We start from the raw sequence: 20,264 nt of genomic DNA on the forward strand, positions 1-20,264 counted from the left end.
TTCAGGAGGTTGAAACCTACTGCAAAATAAGTTTTTAAATAAGAACTTCCTCCTTAATGGTATCTCCAACTTGCTGCACCAATGACCTCAAGAACTATGCCAGCAGTAGTTAAGCTACTTGTAGGGCCTCCCTAGCTGGACAGGTCGAGGGGCAGGGGCCCAGACTAAGAGAAGAGGCACTGGTCCTCCAGGTTAGCGATTTTGCATAAGGCTGGTTATCTTACAAAGTAAAAAAATTTCTATAACTCAGACACTTGAACTGGAAAATTCATCAGATCGAAACAACAGAAAACGACCAAGGATAAAGGTAACCGATTAGGAATCTCAGACATTTTAAAAGTAGCCACGTGGAATGTGCAAAGCATAGCAACAAAGGAATTAGAATTAGTAAAACAACTAAAACTAAAAATATTAATACAGCTGTGATAACAGCCGTAGTAACAAAAAAAAAAAATTAAAAAGAATAAAAGATCTATGCTATATAGTGGAGTGGACCAACATACCAGAGCTTCTAGTGATGTGGCCATTTTAATTGATAATAATTGGAAAAATAGAATATGAAAGTAAAATTTTGTAAATGATCAGGTTATAACAGAGGATGTCCTCTAAAGGGGATTCAATGATGATTTCTGAAGCCGGAACAGACCACCGTAGGCCTAAATCCACGAAAAGTATGATGATGATGATGATAACAGTTAAATTAAAAACAAATAGAAGCTACTTAAATATGAAGAAATTAGGAAAGATGAATCAAAAAAGTTTTATGAGGAACTACAAAAACAGTTAAATAAATGTAAGAAAAACGACTATATATTAATAGTAGGAAATCTTAATGCTAGAGTTGGAAATAATCCAATCCCAAATGTCTTAGGAAAATATGGAGAAATCTGCATGAAAGGAGGAAAGCAACTAATGATATCAGATGACTCAAGTCCAGTTAGGGTAGAAACACAAGAAAACAATGATGGTAACAATGTCCCATGTAGTGGTGAGTTTGAGTCTATCTGATGTGAAGTGGTGGTTAACAGAATGAAATATATGGTGGGGTGTTGCTACAGACCTGGCAGCTCAGTTGCAGGAGACAAAGAAATGCATCGCCAAATTAGCCTTATGGGTACCAAACGAATTATCATTATGGGTGACTTTAATTTTTCGAACATTGGTTGGGTAGAAGAGAGATCTCATGATAAGAAAGAAGAGGAATTCATTGAATTGTTGTGAGACAACTTTCTCAAGCAGCATGTGAAAGAAGGAATTCAAGGTCAATGAGTGCTGGATTTGATCACAGTGTCAGAAGGGGTCTCTGTCAAGAATATGGCTATTTTACCACCAATTGGTGACAGTGATCATGAAGTACTTTCTTGGGAGGTATCTAATTCTATTGATGCTCCGATTAAAAGAGGTTACATGCTAAACTACAAAGCTGGAAATTATGATCAACTTAGGAGAGCTATCTTTGGTCCCATGGTATCAGTTACTGAATGGGAAAAATGTCAGCATGCATGGGAATCTTCGAAGAGCTTAAATGAGGCAGTATCTGAACGTATCCCTAGTGTTCGAAGAATAAATAGGTTGGGAGTGAAATGGATGTCCAACCTTATTAAGCGAGAGATCCACAAGAAGATGATGATGTGGAAAGAATATCGTGAGAAAAAGAGTGAGAGATATTATGAAATATATAAACTCAGGCCAGAAAAGTAATGAGTATGGCAGGGAAAGATAAATCAGAGTATAAAAAGAAATTAGGCATGTAAGCTAAAGGCAATCCAAAAGAATTTTATCGTTATGCCGCAAGCAAAAGAAAGAATAGATGTGAAAGAATAATTTCATTGAATGCCGATGGTACTCGAATGCTGGAAGCTAATGAGTGACCACATTGCTAAGATATATCAAAGAGTGTGTGCAACATGGTGCACAGTGCTACTGCTACATTGGATGAAGACTTAGATGTTCATGAAAATAAGGTTGAAGAGCTGTTGCAAAACCTGGATAAGAATTTGTCTATAGGGACAGATGGAATATCAGCCCATTTCTTAAAGGAATATTCAGCCGATTTGGCTAGGCCTTTCACTTGTTTGTATAACTTGAGTCTCAGCTCAGGAATGATACCACAGGAATGGAAGGAATGTATGATAGTTCCATTGTACAAGGGTGGCGCAAAAACTGATGTGTCTAATTACCGACCTATCAGTATAGTGAAGATTTTAGAGAAGTTGGTAAGAACTCGCATACAGAAATGGAGAGACAAACATGCTAAACTCTGCAAGGAGAAGAATGGTTTACTAAAGGAAGGTGATGTTTTAGCAATTTGCTCATATTTTATAACAATGTTACGGCCAAGTTGGATAAAGGGAATGGGTACACTATGATAATGTTGGATTTTTCTAAGGCATTTGATAGGATACCACATGAACGGCTGTTGCAAACTGGAGAATATGGGATTGGAATGTAAACTCTTGACTTGGATCAGCGGATGGTTGACAGACAGATACCAAAAAGTGGTATACAGTGGGTGTGAATCTGCAAGATTTAAGGTGACCAGCATTATACCTCAGTGTTAAGTCCTTGGGCCATTATTGCTCAATCTATACATTAATGACATCATGCAGGATCTAATCAGTCGTTCGACGATGATGCAAAGATAGGCAGGGCAATCAGGGATGCTACTGATATTCAGCAATTACAATGATATCTCAAAGCAATATAATATGACAATATCCAAAGAAAAAACAAAAATAATGGCATTCAAAGGAGAAAATCCAATAAGAAGTAAAATAATGACAGATAATAAAATACTAGAACAAGTAAACACTTTCAGATACTTGGGATGTGATCTATCATACGAAGAAGAAAAAGACATAGACACTAAAATATCAAACTTTGTCAAAGTAAATGGCATAATAAATAATATATTTAAGCCATCCCTGGTACAAAAGCACACTAGAATCAGACTATATAATGTCTTGTCAAAACCAACTCTACTATACGGAAGCGAAACATGGACCATGAAAAGGAAAGATGAAAAACTAATTCAAACAGCAGAAATGAAGTTCCTCAGAAAAATAGCTGGATATACCAAGTGGGACCACAAAACAAATGAAGAAATCTTACAATCCCTAAAAATAAAACCAATTAATTACTACATAGGACAGTATAAACAAAAATGGCTAGAACATTTAAATCGAATGGACAATAGCAGACTACCAAAAATATTATACAGATACAAAATAAGTAGAAAAAGAAGAATCGGAAGACCAAGAAAGAGATGGCATGAGACCGGAACAGGCCACATGGCCTATATTCCATGTTAGGAAGAAGAAGGAGAAGACAAAATGATTTGATAGACTGGAAATTTGGGCAAAAGAAAACGGCTGTCAATTTAATGTTAGTATGTGTAAAGTTATGCACCGTGTCATGATTAGAGTTCCAGTGGCATATTATATTAAGTGAGGTTATGTTACAAGAAACTGAGGAGGCAAGGGATCTTGGAGTATTAGTGGATAGGAATTTGAAGTTTAGAGGTCCCATAGCAAACGTTGCAAATACATCTCAGATGATAAATGCGATGTTGAAGAGAACTTTGACATGTAAGGATAAGGAAGTCATTTTGCCTCTTTATAAGGCTTTGATAAGACCACACCATAGATTGAGTCTCCCTGGTTCCAAGGGGATCTATGGAAAGGGTACTTAAAGATTTTATATCCAGATTATGGGATTTAGATTATGAGAATAGAATATGTGTATGCAGATTCTGGTCAGCAATTACAAAATGATTTGAATAGACTGGAAATTTGGGCAAAAGAAAATGGCTGGCAATTTAATGTTAGTAAGTGTAAAGTTATGCACTTTGGCATGATTAGAGTTCCAGCAGCATATTATATTATTTGGGGTTATGCTAAAGAAACTGAGGAGGCAAGGGATCTTGGAGTATTGGTGGATAGGAATTTGAAGTTTAGAGGTCCCATAGCAAATGCTGCAAATACAACTCAGACGATAATTGCGATGTTGAAGCAAACCTTGATATGCAAGGATAAGGAAGTCATTTTGCCTCTTTATATGGCTTTGATAAGACCACCCCTGGATTATTATAAGACCACACCGCAGATTGGGTCTCCCTGGTTCCAAGGGGATAAAGAAGCTGTGGAAAGGGTGCAAAGAAGAGTTAAAGATTTTATATCCAGTTTTTATGGAATTTAGATTATCAGAATAGAATATGAATATGCAGATTCTGGTTAACAGGAGAAAGAGGGGTGATATGATAGTGCTCTAAAAACTTTTGAATTGGTATTATAGGATAGTGTCTGATGAAATTTTTTGTTATATGGAAGGTGGGGAGAGAACATGGGAGCATCCATTGAAGTTAAGTTTGTTCACAGCCTAGAAAGGGGCAAGAGATAGGTTTTTCTCCCAGTGAGCAGTGACTGAGTCTAATAGTTTGCCTTTAGGGTTAGTTAATGCATCTAATGTGAATGAATTAAAGGGAGGTATGATAGTTGGTTTGAATGATTTATAGCTTCCCCTCGATGAGTCTTTGACTCCCAGAGGTCTCAATAATAATATCTATTACAAGAAAAAAGCTTTAGAATGCTATATCAATTACAATTAAGAGATTACCTAAAAGAAGCGAAAATCGGCGAAGATATAGAAGAAGAATGGAAAATTTTAATAAAGATCATCCATAAAGCAGCCGCTGAAGTATTTAGAAAGAAAAATAAAATATTAAAAAGAAAAACATTAAAAATCTGGAACACAGATATAGAAAATGAATAAAAGAAAAACAAATGGCATACAAATCATTCCTTCCAAAACATACAAATGAAACAGAAGAAATATACAAAAATAAAAGAAAATTTAATTAAAACTATCTCACCAAGATTCTTGGGACAGATTTATTAATAAAGTAGAAGACATAGCCTACAAAATGTTAAGGAAATTAACCAACAAAGAAAGAGATATAACACAAATCAATGTAATACAAGAGAAACAATGGATAGAACATTATAAGAATTTATGGTGTGACACAAATTTAATAACAGAAAATAATAATAAAGAAATCAGTACTGATATTGAACCAATAAATTGGAAGAACTAAAATAAGCAATAAAGGTATCAAAAAATAGAAAATCAAATGGATTAGATAGCATAAATACAGAGCTTTGGAAATATGGCAGAGAATATTTACATCACAGATTCTTAAAATTAATAAATAACTGTTGAAGGAAATGTGAGGTTCCATCAGATTGGTTAAAAGCTAAAGTTATATCTATATTTAAGAAAGGACACACAGATGATTGTGGAATTTACAGAGGAATAACTTTATTAAATACATGTTACAAAATTTACAGTAAAATCCTGGATCAAAGATGTAGAAATATTGCAAACAATCTACTCTCAGAAGAACAAAATGGCTTCAGACATGGAAGATCATGTATAGGCAATATTTATGTGTTAAAACAAATTATTGAAAAAAGACAAGAATTTAATTTAGAGACTCATATAAGCCTTTATAGATTACGAGAAAGCTTTTGAGAAAATACACAGAGAAAACTATGGAATATAATAAAAAAACAAGGTTATCCATTACATTTGGTACAACCTACACAAAGTTTTAATAAAGATACAAAAATACAATTACAGTTAGATAATAAATTAACAGAAGAGATTGTAATAAATCAGGATGTCAGATAGGGATGTAGCTTATCTCCAACTCTATTTAATATACATTTGGGTCTCTTTTTATGCGTATCTTTTTTTATGCGTATTTTTTTATGCGATTTTTATGAACAGTGTGTTGCAACACATTCTGGAGTAATGTGAGTAACGTGTAAGCATGTGAGTAAGTGTTTGTCTTTCATTATCGTAAGTCTAAATTTTGCTCATTTTTATTTTAGATTTAATTTGGCCCAATGGAGAAAAAAAGCACCAAAGAAAAGCAATTTCTTTGGAAATGAAAACTGCAATTTTAGATTGCTTAGCAAAAGGAGAGGGATCTACAGTGATTGGTAAACATTTTAATTTAGGCGAATCTACTATAAGAGCAATTAAAAAAATGAAGTCGCAATAAGAAAATATAGTTGTTTCTTATGAAAATCATAAGAAAATTCAATTAGTTGCTTTATTAGAAAAAAACGGAATTAGCACTTGTAATTTAGATTGAAGAATTAACTCAAAGATGAATTCCTATAAGTGGCTATTTAATTAAACAAAAATCTCTTTGGTTTTATGAACAGATGAAGCAATTGGAGCCATCTACTTCTGCTTCCCAGGCTGTAAAGAATTTTTGGCTAGCAAATAATGGCTAACTGGGTTTTTAAAAAGGAATGCACTTCATAACATGAAGATTACAGGCAAGGTTGCAGTAGATTAATATTAATTTTCAAGAGAAGTTAGATTAAGTTATTGAAGTTAAAATTATTGAAGATGGTGGATATCATCCCAATCAAGTTCTAACAGATAAATTTAATAGTTGATGGCTATTCATGACTTATTTTTTAACGGTATTAACAACACCAAACAATTTTATCGAAGAGATGTCTTATTTACTGCTTATATTTCGCTGAATTTCAACTCAGCATCATAAGAGCACAACACACTAGTACATGCGACAGTGAGTGAGTGAAACAATACAATTGTAATGGACAAAAGATCTAAAGTCCTAAAGTGCTTTGGACTTTAGGACTTTAGATGATGCTGAGTTGAAATTCAGGGAAATGGTAAATAAACCATCTCTTTGATAAAATTGTTTGATGTTGTTAATACCGTTAAAAAATAAGTCATGAATAACCTCAACACCTAAGCTTATTTGTTAGATTATGGTTCTGCACGGAGAAGATATTGTACATAAAGCGCGACGGTTTGGTAAGTTGAAACTGAAATTGTCCAGAAAATTGAACAGGTTAGCCTTCCTTAAAACGATGCCGCAACAACAATATCATTCCATCTTTTCTGAAATTTAAAGAAAAGTTACAATCGGCAAAGGTACATCATATTTATCGACAGGCGAGTTTAGCACTTCTCCGAGAACAAATCGCAGGTACTCGCATATAGCTTATTAAGCTAAAGAGCTCTATAACAAGAACTAATCAACGTGTTAAATTCTAAAGTGTAGACTGTCCTACATCACATCTCCAAAGTTGCAGCAAAAAAAGAATTTACAAAAGTAAAAAGCAGACACCTGAAGAAATATGAACTCCTACAATAGCACCAACATACGAAGTCCCGACTGCAACTTCGACGAGACCACGTGGTCACAAACCTATCGTCTGAAACACTCACTGAAGAAGCCAAGAACACTCTCAGTCTAGGACATAACTTTGCCGCCATACCCAAACAAATTCCTAAATTAGAAATTATGATGAAAGTAGAATGGGGCATCCACGATCTTCCGTCGGCAATGGCCAATAACGTGCGTCTAGATATAGCAAGTATTCTAAACAAGGCTAAACCTCTGAAAAGCAATATGCCAAGTAATCAAATAACTGCCCTAAAAAGTTATATAAGAATAAAAATATTATTATTACAAAAGCCAATAAAGGAAATGCAACAGTTATCATGAATCAAGAGGAGTATAACAAAAAAATGCAGGATCTCCTATGTGATGATTCCACGTATCAAATTATAGATCAAGACCCCACTATGTCTCAAAGGAAGAAAGCCTGAAAATTACTGAAAAAAGCGATGTCATGGCCCAAAGAAATCATCAGGAAAACAAAACCAATTCATGTTAAACCACCCCGTATTCATGGATTACCAAAAATCCACAAAACTAATATCCCCCCCCCCCCCCCCTACACCCCATAGTCGATAGCATAGATAGTCCTACATATAAACTGGCCCAGCATTCAGCCAAGATGTTTGCCCCCTTACTGGCAATTCCTCTACTTTTGTAAAAAATTCAGTCCATTCCAAACACTAGTTAAAAATCTTATCCTAAAAAATTCAGACATAATGGTTAGTTTTGATGTCACCTCTTTATTTATCAATGTACTACTTATAGACACTCTTGATTTAATCAAGTCTAAATTTCCCCCTGATATTTTTGAATTATTTAAATTTACTATGAATGCAGGTTACTTTACATGGGGAGGAAAATTCTACAAATGGATTAATGGTACTGCTATGGGTTCCTTCCCCCCCCCCCCATTAGCAAATTTTTACATGGAACACTTTGAAAACAAAGTACCTACCACAGCTACATATAAGCAAATATTGTGGTTACGCTATGTAGATGATGTGTTTGCCATCTGGCCCCATGGACAAGACACTTTGGATGTGTTTGTCACCTACCTAAACAGCCAACACCCCAAAATCCACTTAACAGTAGAAAAAGAATCGAATAACTGTTTACCATTTCTTGACACATTAGTCACCCGCCTTTCAGATAGATCACCATCTTTTTCCATTTACAGAAAGCCTACCCACACAGGAAGATACCTACATAAACAATCACATCATCACCAGTCCAACAGTATGGCATTTTAAAAACACTTACACACAGAGCCAGAGCCATTTGTTCTAACGCTACAGCTCTGACCATAGAACTCAAACATCTGCACCATACATTCTTGGCCAACGGCTATAATCCCTACAAAATAGATAAAATACTACCTAGTCCCATTACTCTGCCCTCCCCATAATACAAAAGAACACAACGTGACCATTTCTATTCCCTATGTCAGAGGTACATCAGAAAATATAGCCAGAGTATTGATGAAACATGGCCTTTGCACCACTTTCAAACCTCATGTCAAACTAGCAACTCTGATCTGCTCGCCTAAGGATAAACTTCACCCTTTAGCACACCCAGGAGTGTATGAAGTTCCCTGTAACTGTGACTTGGCCTATTATGGGCAAACAGGAAGATCAGTTAACATCTGCCTGGAAGAACATGAAAAATACATTCGCTACTATTACTATGGCAAGTCAGGACTGGCAGACCATGCACTGGACACTCCTTCACACAGGATTAGATGGAAGAAAACGAATGTGTTATTTAGGAGTCGTTACAAATCTGAAAGATTATTTTTTGAGTCAGCAATGGGTTTGAAGAATTCTCCCAACCTTAACAAATATGGCTGCATTAATTTGCTAAAAATTTGGGAGACTGTTATCCTAAGAGAAACTCCCACATAGCTTTTTTTTTTTTCGTTAGAGGGCACCAAAAAATAGGACTTTAGATCTTTTGTCCATTGCAATTGTATTGTTTCACTCACTCACTGTCATGTATACAAGTGTGTTGTGCACTGATGATGCTGAGTTGAAATTCAGCAAAATATAAGCAGTAAATAAAACATCTCTTTGATAAAATTGTTTGGTGTTGTTAATACTGTTAAAAAATAAGTCATGTCCCGAACAAGTGTTTAATGCTAACGAAACAGGATTATTTTGGAAGAAAATGCCTAGTTGAACTTACATCGCAAAGTCTGAGAAAAAAGCAAGTGGGTTTAAAACAACCAAAGGTCAAATAACGTTGTTACTTTGTAGCAATGCATCATCGATCGAATGTTGAAACCCCTCCTAGTAAATCGATCTCTAAGACATGTGCTCTGAAAGGCAGAAGCAATGGAGAAGTCATATTTACCTATACGAGTTACCAAAACGTGTCTCACCTTATTATTAAATTACTCTGGATTTAGAGAAAGATGAGATACCTATATCTAAATCTGAATTCAGAGAAAGATACCTATATGAGTAGCCAAAACTCGTATAGGTAAATATGACTTCTTCATTGCTTCTGCCTTAGTATCACCACCTCTGGGTCTGGCTCCACTGATGAGACCTGAATAAAGGTCGAAACCGGGCTGAGTAGTGGCCCTTCCCTTAATGCATAGCATTATACATGTCCAAGGAGATGTGCTTTGCATTATGGGAGATACTAAGACAAGTAGTGATGAGAGCTTGGTTCACCTTTACCACGAGTTGCCTCAGTCCTGAAGATACTTCAGGCACAAACTTTGTTTGCTTACACTTAAAGGATTAAACTAAATTTATTATAGTCTAACCAAGTGGAAAAAACAAAAACAACGACAGTTTAATTATTTAGATTGCATAATAATACATCTAAAAGATAAAGATATAGATGAAAAAATAAAGGAATTTCAGAAAATCTGTGAAACAATTAAAAGGACACTAAATAAAATAACAAGATGACAAACTCGACTAAAATTTTACAAAGCAATTGCGCCACTCCAACTCTATTATATGGTTCAGAAACATGGACTGTTAAAAATAAAGATGAAAGTAAAATACAAGTTGCAGAGACGGGATTTTTTAAGAGCAATAAAAGGATGCACAAAAAACTGAACCATATATGAAATGTAGACATCAGAAAATAACTAGATATTTATAATGTAAATGAAAAGACCAAGGAATATATATAGAGAGAGAAATGGAAAGAACATCTATTTAGGATGGAAAGATATTGGCTACCAAAAGAAGTGGATAGATATAGATCAGGGGTGGCCAACTACGCGTCCTTTTGGAGTCAAAATAATTCTGGTAAGACTTAGAAGAGCCACAACCTTTGACAGCGCAATGGTACAAGAGTAAGTGAGTGTGCGCATGGCGAGGCGGGTGGTGGGGATGCAGAAGTTATGCCTGCCCACCACAACACGCTACTTACACTTCCAGCGCTCATTTATTGGTATCGTTCAACATATTATTGCATGAGTACATTGACAGTGCTTGTTATCATTGAACTCATTTTTAAGTGCTTAGAAATGTCACATAAAAACGTAAATATGAAGAACACAAAAGTTTTAGCCCAGAGTGGGAAGGGAAGTTTCTTTTTGTGAAACGACAAAATAAACCAATGTGTCATGTGCCAAATAACACTTGCACAATTCAAAGCCAGCAATCTTAAGTGTGTTAAAATTAAAAGATATTTATAAGAATGCAGTTGCGGCAATTAGAATAGGTGATGATTGGGAACAAGCAGAGGTACCAGACAGGGGGATTCAATATCACCAAGCATTTTCATCACACATTTAGAAAGAGCAATGGATAAAATGAAGAAAGATGCAAAAGGAATATCAGTACATGAGATGAGAATTAACAATTTGAGATTTGCAGATGACATTGTTATTATTAACGAAGACGAAAGAGAACTACAAAAAAACATTGAAACTGTTAAATGAGGAAGGGAAGAAATTTGGACTTGTTATGAACTCAGAAAAAACGAAGACAATTTGGTATTTGGTGAAAAGAGCATGAAACAAAAGATACAAGTGGATGGAATTGATACAGAAAATGTAGAACAATTCACACATTCAGGAAGTAAAATGAAATATGATTTGGACTGTAAAAAAAGAAATAAAGATCAGGATTGCAAAGGGAAGAACAAATCTGAAGGCCTACAGATAACATCTTGTTACAGGAAGGTTCTAAAAATAGAATGGGTACAGAAAATCACAAATGAAGTGCTCTATCGGAAGATACGACCAAAGGAGAATCTAATGCAGAAGATTATACAACAGAAACTGCAATTGTTTGGACACATTTGCAGAAGTTTTCCCTCATCTTGAAGACACTCAGCGGTTGTTAGACACTGATGTTATCTAGCATCTACAGATATTAAACGTTTCACTTCAAGGGAAAGAAAAACTAATAACTGATTTCGCACAGATCATGCTAAACTTTCAAAGCAAACTGCAATTTTTCCAGTGAGACCTGGAAAACAAAACTTCCAATCACTTCGTTTGTCTGAAGAAAATACTGACAAATTCGCCAGGATTGGAATTAGAAACGGGATCTTATGTTAGCAAATTAAATGATTGGCCAAAGAACTCAACAATCGATTCTGCGACCTTTGAGAACTTAAGCCCACATTCACTTTTTTGGAAAATCCTTTCCTCACGAATGGGCTTGAGCATGGTTGTCCTATTTCAAAACCAACTGTGATGGATATCGCAGCTACAGAACTGGAACTTCAAGAGGACGAAGGACTGAAGCTAGGGAAGCAAAGTGGATGTCCCATAATTGAGTTTTTGAAGCAAGTTCCAGACCAATGTTATCCAGCATTTGAGCAATGTGGCAGACAACTGATCTCCATTTTTGGGACCACATACTCCTGTGAAGTGCTATATTCGACTCTTAAATTTATTAAATCTAAATATAGATCTGTTTTAAATGATGAACATTTGAACGAGCTAGTAAGAACTGCTTTGCCTAATTTTAAGGAGCTTACTAAGAAATGGATACAAGGAAGGCCTCTACTAGTAAATAAGTAACTAAATTTATTGTTTCAACTTCAAATTGTTCAAAGTAAACTTCATTTAATGTGTTTTGAATTAAACTTTTGTATTCCCTCCCCCTTCTTTTTTTTTAAATTTTTTATTTTGTTCCTATTTTTTGTTGTCTCCTCTTCTCCTTTTGTTTATTGTTTTCCTAGTAGAGTGCGAAGAGCCATGTGGACGCGAGCTGCATGCAGCTCGCGAGACACCCCCTGATATAGATCAAAGGGAAAGAGAGAGAGAGGGAGAACCAGCAGCAAGATGAAATGACCAGTGAAGCTGGAACAGGTAAATGCTAATCCTTGAAGAGAAGAAGAAATAAGAACTTTATATAATAATAACAAACTTATTAAAGAACCTACTGAAGAAATTAAAGAACCCATAACTTGCCATATATAACTGAAAAATTGGATGCATAATTCCAATCTGGAAAAAAAAAGACACAACAAAGTTTTAATAAATGTGGCCTTTCGGATGAATACTCAACACAGAACAAACTGAAAAGTCACCTGTGCATTACATCACACCAAAGGGCTATGAAATGCTATCTACATGCTATCTAACAGCAATTTTCCCACAAGGCAACAGTCCACATGGTGCATGTATGTGATTTTTTTCAGCCTATCTTTGTTTACTATTGAACATAACTATGCCTGTGTATCTGTATTTATATATTTTAATAATTTTTAGTGTTTGCTTGAACTGTGGTAGAATTCAGTCATGATTGGAAAAAGGAACATAAGTGGAATGAACCTATGAATAAATGTACCATAACTGATGTGGAGATGAAAATGAAATTTATAAAGAAATATGAAGGTGGATAAAGCAACTGGAAAATATGGTTCTTAAGGCCTAATGTTTTCTATAGGTCCAAAGAGAAACAGATGGCATTCAGTCATCTCTTGATTACTTCAAGAGATGACTGAATGTCTTTCCTTATGAAATAAAGAAGGTTGAAGGGCCAAATTGCACATTTTTATTTTTTCCATTTTCTCATACCATTACATATTATATTACTATGCATCAATAATTACACATTGAAACATAATTTGTGTGTGCATCCTGTGAATGAAATTAACAGAAATAGCCTGCATGTTAATGTAGAAAGTTTTTTTAACTTGGGTATGTTATGTTAAAGATACCAAGCAATTTTATAAGCTAGATTTTAATCCTTTTTCCCAAGTGAAGCAAATAGACAAATAAGTCAAGTTTGCACCTGAACATAGTTCAAGTCTGATGAAACTCGTGGTAAAGGTGGAGCAAGATCTGATCACTTTCCTTAACATTTCGCCTTAATGCAAAGCACATCCCCTTGCAGAGATGTATGATGCTATGCATTAAAGGCAAGAGCCACTACCCAGACCATTTTCAACCTTCATTGAGGTCTTGTCAGTGGCTCTGCATCACTTCAACCTTGGCGTTTATGGGTCTGGCTCCCACTGACGAGACCTCAATAAAGGTCGAAACCAGTCTGGGTAGTGGCCCTTGCCTTTAATGCATAGCATCATACATCTCCGCAAGGGGATGTGCTTTGCATTAGGGGGAAATACTAAGAAAAGTGATCAGATCTTGCTCCACCTTTACCATGAGTTGCCTCAGACTTGAACTACGTTCAGGCACAAACTTGACTTATTTGTCTGTTTGCTTCACTTGGGAAAAAGGATTAAAACCTAGCTTATAAAATTGCTTGGTATCTTTAACAAATTCATGTTAATGTACTACTGTATGTATGTATGTAATATGGTGTGGTTAACGAGTGGGATGGGTTAAATCTGACTTATCATAAAATTCGTGTTATGTAAGGTTTGCAGAACGTAACTCTTACATAGGTCAGTTCCTATGAGTTCGCTAAAGTGAAAATTGACTTTAGAAAATAAAATTATTGGATAAGCAATAGGTGGAATGTATTGTTTCCAACTTTCTCTTTGGGTGTGTTTAATATCAAATGGGTAAGCTAAAGGTTAAATAATCCAGCCTTCCTGGTCTTGAGGGCTACACCACTTGAAGCTTGAAATAATCAGAAAAATATTCTCATACCAAGTAATGAAAAGCTTCACAACTGCCTAAACACTTTTAACAGCCAACCATGTTACAGATTCCATGTTAAAAACTTGTTCTTTTGATGTTGCTACTTGAATCAACATTTAGTAAAGACATTCAACTTTAAAGATCATGGATTTGGTCTAGCATATTTATGTTTGGACATTTGGCAATCTTAAGAAGGTACATTCTGTTATGGGAAGAGTGTTTGGACATACTATGACACAGGGTTTCTCAAACTGTGTTCCGCAGAAGGTGAATAGGTGTTCTGCGAGAAGTTCTGAAATTTGTCATTTTAGTTTTCTAAGCATTTTTCATGAATAAATATTTTATAGTAGAAATATTCTGATGAGGATAATATTCGTGAATATGTCGAAAAGCTCAGACCCAGAACACCTAATAACATCTGCGTATCGTTAATTTTCAATTGCAGGCAATTTTTATGACGGGTCATAAAAATTGCCTGCAAGCCCATTACAACAATTGGTATCATATCCTCTGTTCTCAAAACTGAAGGAAATGACATCAGTGTTGCAAATGTCAGTGACCAAGCAGCATATTTTTAAACATGGAAGTATTCATGAATTATTGTTAATTTTCACACATTGAAATCTTTCAACAATCGGGAAAGAGAATACCGCCGTTTATGACCGATCATAAAAATTGCCTGCAAGCCGATTACAACAATGGGCGGCATGTTCTCAAAACTGAACGAAATAACATCTGTGTTGCAAATATCAGTGACCAATCAGCAAATTTTTCCACTGAAATTGAAGATCAAGGTAGTCTGTATCCGGTTCTCAAATCTATTACTACTGAATAATTTCTTCGCAAGTTCGTATTGCAGTGTGTAAATGCTTGTTCTGAAACCGAAGTGCCGTGATTTTTTTTAAAAGTAATAGGAATACAGAGTTAAAATCTGATATGAATAAGAGACAAGTCACTTTGTTTAATTTTGGTATTGAGAAATCTCTTATTGAAGGTGTTTGTGACGGAACAGATAGTGAGTCATCCACCTGAAGCCTACAAAGATCTCCAGAATGTACAAAAGGAGGGGAAAACTACCAGCACACAGGAGAAAAAGTCTGCATTCACTCGTAAGTACTCATAATATTATAAATATATTACGTGATCAGAATGGGAAATGTAAATGAAAATCAGCACAAATTAATTTAATAATGTTTGCCTGAATAAATTACGACATGCTACAACATTTCATTAGTCCAATGATTGATAACTAATTTAAATGTAATTTATATTTGTCAACATGCCACACTGTATACATAAGTGTACTAATACTCTTTATGATTATGCCATAATTAATTATTAATACTTATGTTAATATATGAACTTTAAAAAAATTTGGAAAGATATTTACGAGTAAATTTGTTGGGACCAGGCCCTCGGAAAAAAAAAAATCAGGTAACGCCTTTTTATTCCCGTATATAGGGAGTAGGCGAGGCGACTTTAAAAAAAAAAAGAATTCTTCTTACACTTTTAACTAATTTGATAATTAATATCTGATTTATTTCAAACTGTTTAATTTTTGTTACTGAACATTTTATCAAATCATTCTTATTACAATTGCTTTTACATTATTTGATACGGTTTAGTACTTTTCTTACAATATTGTTACAATTCATATTTACTTTTGTGTGTTGCAGTCTTTTTTCACTATTTTCCATTATTCATTTACTCTTATATTATTCGACATTTCTTATTTATAATCTTATTGTTTTTCATACTAAAGTTACCTTTACAACACAATTCTATTTGTTTTTATTATAGCTCTGACAAATATTGGAATTTGAATATTATTGAAAAAATACCCATGGATTCTTGTTTAAAGACAGAAACTTTAACACAAGGAGGAGCAAGTACTTCTGCTGACACATCTACTCATATGATTGGAGAAGATATGGAATTGCAAACTGTGGTTTCTTCAAAAGCTAATATTAAAGAACAAGAGTCGTCTAAGAACAGACCAAAACGGAAGTACCATGAAAGTTATTTAAATTATGGATTTACGTGTATTGGCAATACACACGCTCCTGATGTTTTGTGTAATAAAATACTAGTAAACAGTTCTTTGGCTCCAGCTAAATTTCGAAGGCACTTCGAAACGAAACACACTGATTACAAAGGAAAATATATACATTTTTTTAAGAGACGATGTGACTCGCTAGAAAAATCTAAACTTCAAATGGCTACAATTGCTACAACTGAAAATGCAACAAAGGCGTCTTTTCATGTGAGTTACCGCATTGCACTTCATGGTGAAGCTCATACAATTGGTGAGACGCTCATTAAGCCTTGTGTGTGAAAGACATTGTATCAGTAATGTTAAACGAGCAGGTTGCTAAAAAAATAGATGCAGAACAATTATCAAATGATACTGTTTCACGCGCATTAAAGATCTTTCTGCTGACATAGAAAAAGAGCTAATTCATCGACTTAGACTGCAGTGAACATTCATTGCAAATGGATGAATCTACAGATGTCGCAGGACTCGCTGTATTACTAGTGTTTGCTCGTTACATATTTGATAAAAGTATTGAAAAAGATTTACTCATGTTCGAATATCATCAAGAAAAAACTACCGGAGAAGATATATTCAACTGTATTAATAATTATATTGCAAAACAGGAAATTGGTTGGGAGAAGTATTGATATGTGTACAGATGGTGCTCAAGCAATGGTAGGAAAGAGGAAGGGAGTTGTAACACGTATCCTGCAAGTAGCTACAAGAGCCACCAAAAGGCATTGTGTTTTGCATAGACAAGCACTAGTAACAAAAATAATTCGTACATATTTAAAAACTATTTTGGATGAAGCCGAAAAAATGATCAGCTATGTAAAATCTCGACCACTTCAATTCAGATTATTTAAAATTTTGTGCGATGAAATGGGTAGTGCACATAACACACTTTTATTACATATCGAAGTGAGATGGCTATCCAGAGGAAAAGCATTATTGAGGCTTTTTGAACTTCGTGGTGCATTAATGGTCTTCTTGATGTCATATAATTTAGGACAAAATTTTATTGAATTATTAAGAAATTCTTCATGGTTGATGAGTCTTGCATATCTGGCAGATATTTTTACAATTTTTAATACAAGAGATAAAATTGCATCTTTTGATAGGAAGTTGCAATTCTGGATTTCTACAGTTGAACAGAATAATTTTGATTGTTTTCCCACCTTGCAAGAATTTTTGACTGAAATAAATTCTAAAGTAAATGAAGAAGTATCTAACGTAATTTTAGAACACTTGCATCACTTGCAATCAACCCTTTTGCAATATTTTCCAAAATCCAGTGAGGACAATTCCTGGGTTCTGAATCCATTTACAGTGACAGCTAAGCCAGCAGGCTTTAGCACAAGTGACTATGAAAATCTAATTGATTTAATTAGTGACTCTGATTTAAAGCAAAAATACAAGGAACTGCCAATAAATAATTTCTGGCGTGTCAAAAACTAGCTATTTTTGTTTTACTTCCTTTTACAACAACATATTTACGCGAGGCAGGATTTTCATATTATGCTGCAACCAAATCAAAGTCCAGGAACAGATTCGACGCTACACCAAATATGAGAATTCAACTTTCTAATATTGTACCTGATATCAAAAGAATTTGTAATTCAAAGACCCAAAAACATCGGAGTCATTAAGAACTTAATTTGCAATATACTTTTACTATTTTTATGTGTTTTGTTTTTATTAATTAACATTTGACAACAAATGATTGTTTATTCTTAAAGCTTAGATTTACTCATTTATTTTATTTATATTTACCTAACCTACAAAACCAGCACACAGGAGAAAAAGTCTGCATTCACTAAATTTTTGGTGATCAGAATGGGATATGTCAATGAAAATCAGCACAGATTAATTTAATGTTGGTTTAATTAATGTTTAATTAATTAATAATTAAAAATTAATTATCAATCATTAATAATTAATTATCAATCATTAATAATTAATTATCAATCATTAATAATTAGTTATCAATCATTAATTAACAATAAAATAAGCTAAATTACCAATTAATTATTAATTAATACATTACAAACTAATCAAGGTGTTTCGTGAACATTTCAGGATTTGTGAAGTGTTCCGTCATAGAAAAAGTTTGAGAAACCCTGCTCTAACTTACGATGTGCCTGCTTTTCAAGACTGCATCCCATGTGTGTTTGAGGATGTTGCTGTATAATAAATAAAAATGATGCATTTTCATAGTTTGAAGATAGAACATCACTCCCTTCTCCGAATACATACCATTAGCACTTGAACTCATTTTAACTTCAGTATTAAAGCTTCTAGAAGAAGGGCCAATGCTATCATCTGATTTCTTATTCATTTCTTCAAATGCATCTTCTTGTGGTTCAATACCACTACCAACAGAAAAACAACTGGGAGTTCCTAAAGCAATACAATCAATATCGCTCTTTTCTTGACTTAAAGAAGCTAGTGATTGAGGACAATTTGAATTATTCTGTTGATTTTGTGTGAAAGAATTAGAAGTTTTATTTAAAATATTATTCTCAAAACAAACTTCCTTTGAAAGACCAGAAGAATAAGACAAACACTTTTGTCTATATTTTGAAGATAGTCGGGATGACAGAGACAATTTCTTTGGTATTTGCTCACGTCTTTCTCCAGAAATGTCCATTGATTGCTCCTTTTTCAACAACTGACTCCTAAAAAATTGTAAACAGAAAATAAAAAAATTTAAAGATGAATTATATAAATATCTCCAAAAACACAAAATAATTAAGTTCTCAATGAGAAAGATGTAAATATTTTTTTAAATTTTCACTGAGTTAAACATCCTACTATAATATAAAAATGGGCTATCTGATAAAGTATACTCTAAATTGTGAAGGCAGATCACACAAAAATCAGCTTAAGAATTAAGCTGATCTTTTAAAAAATGTTTTCAGTGCTATATGATGAAAGAATATCATCCACCCATCCTATAGCATCTGTAATTTTTACATATGAGAAATAATTAGAGCCAAACTAGCACAATGACGACTAAGATGCAAACAATCACAATAGAAGAGCAGTTTTTAATCACATAACTCTCTTGAGGGGTCAAAGGATAAATAAATTACTTTGATGATGAATAGATACATGTAGTTATTCATACTATAGAAATCATTTAAAAAAAGAAAAAAAGCACAAATTAAAATAAAAGCATTTGTCAAGGACTCAATCACAAGCAGACACTCCCACCACAACCTACCATTTATACTACTTAATCCTCTATCAACACACTACACTACTCATCATCTACATTCGATGCTATCTGCCATCCACTAATAGTATTTTTGTTAATTGTGTGTGGCCTTTGGCCAATTTTCCTGTATGTCAGATGAAAAACCTCAGTTTCCAGGAGAAAACATCCTGCTATCTCCGTATAAGATCAACTAACTCATTCTCACAGCTTAAAAAGCCCATACACAATTTCTCTCATCACAACAAGAATTGAATTCAGATCTTTTCTAATAGAAGGAGTTGTTCCAACTGCACTACAGAGGCACGATAAAAATACATTCTTGAAACCAAATAACTAAAACTAAAATACTAATTTGGTTTCAAGAATGTATTTTTACATTCTTGAAATGTAAATTACATAAATTACACATATGGGTAACATATATTGACCTGGTTGGCCGAGTAGTTAGTGCTCCCACTCTCCAACCATCAGGTCATGGGTTGAATCCCACCATGGACATTTGTAATTGTCTTTAGGTAGAAGATGAATTTCACTGTCCAGTGTAAGACCACCACCCTGCTTATTGTAGGCCTGTTTGGTTTCTAGAACAGGGCTTCCACACTACATAAAATAAATTTTTAAAAAAAATTACAAAAATATACAGGGTGTTCGGGATAAATTTGACAGTTTCGTAAGGAAAAAGAAAATCTTCTTTGTATCTATTAAATTTAATGAATTGACAAAAAAACATTACAGGCAGAGTTAATTACAA

General features: G+C 34.2%; 1 protein-coding gene across 2 annotated transcripts in view; it reads right to left on the reverse strand.

The window, feature by feature from the left end:
* Window positions 1-20,264, reverse strand: part of LOC150100573 (recQ-like DNA helicase Blm) — a 317,833-nt gene that overhangs the window by 171,806 nt on the left and 125,763 nt on the right. For both annotated transcript variants that reach the window (XM_090401345.1, XM_090401343.1), the window contains one exon: window positions 18,550-18,971. In XM_090401345.1, the coding sequence (XP_090257471.1) occupies window positions 18,550-18,971 (422 nt within the window). The remainder of the gene's footprint in view (window positions 1-18,549; window positions 18,972-20,264) is intronic.

This window comes from Typopeltis vanoorti, chromosome 12, assembly GCF_054136105.1.
Source record: "Typopeltis vanoorti isolate ZY-2024b chromosome 12, IOZ_Tvanoo_1.0, whole genome shotgun sequence".
NCBI lineage: Eukaryota > Metazoa > Arthropoda > Arachnida > Uropygi > Thelyphonidae > Typopeltis > Typopeltis vanoorti.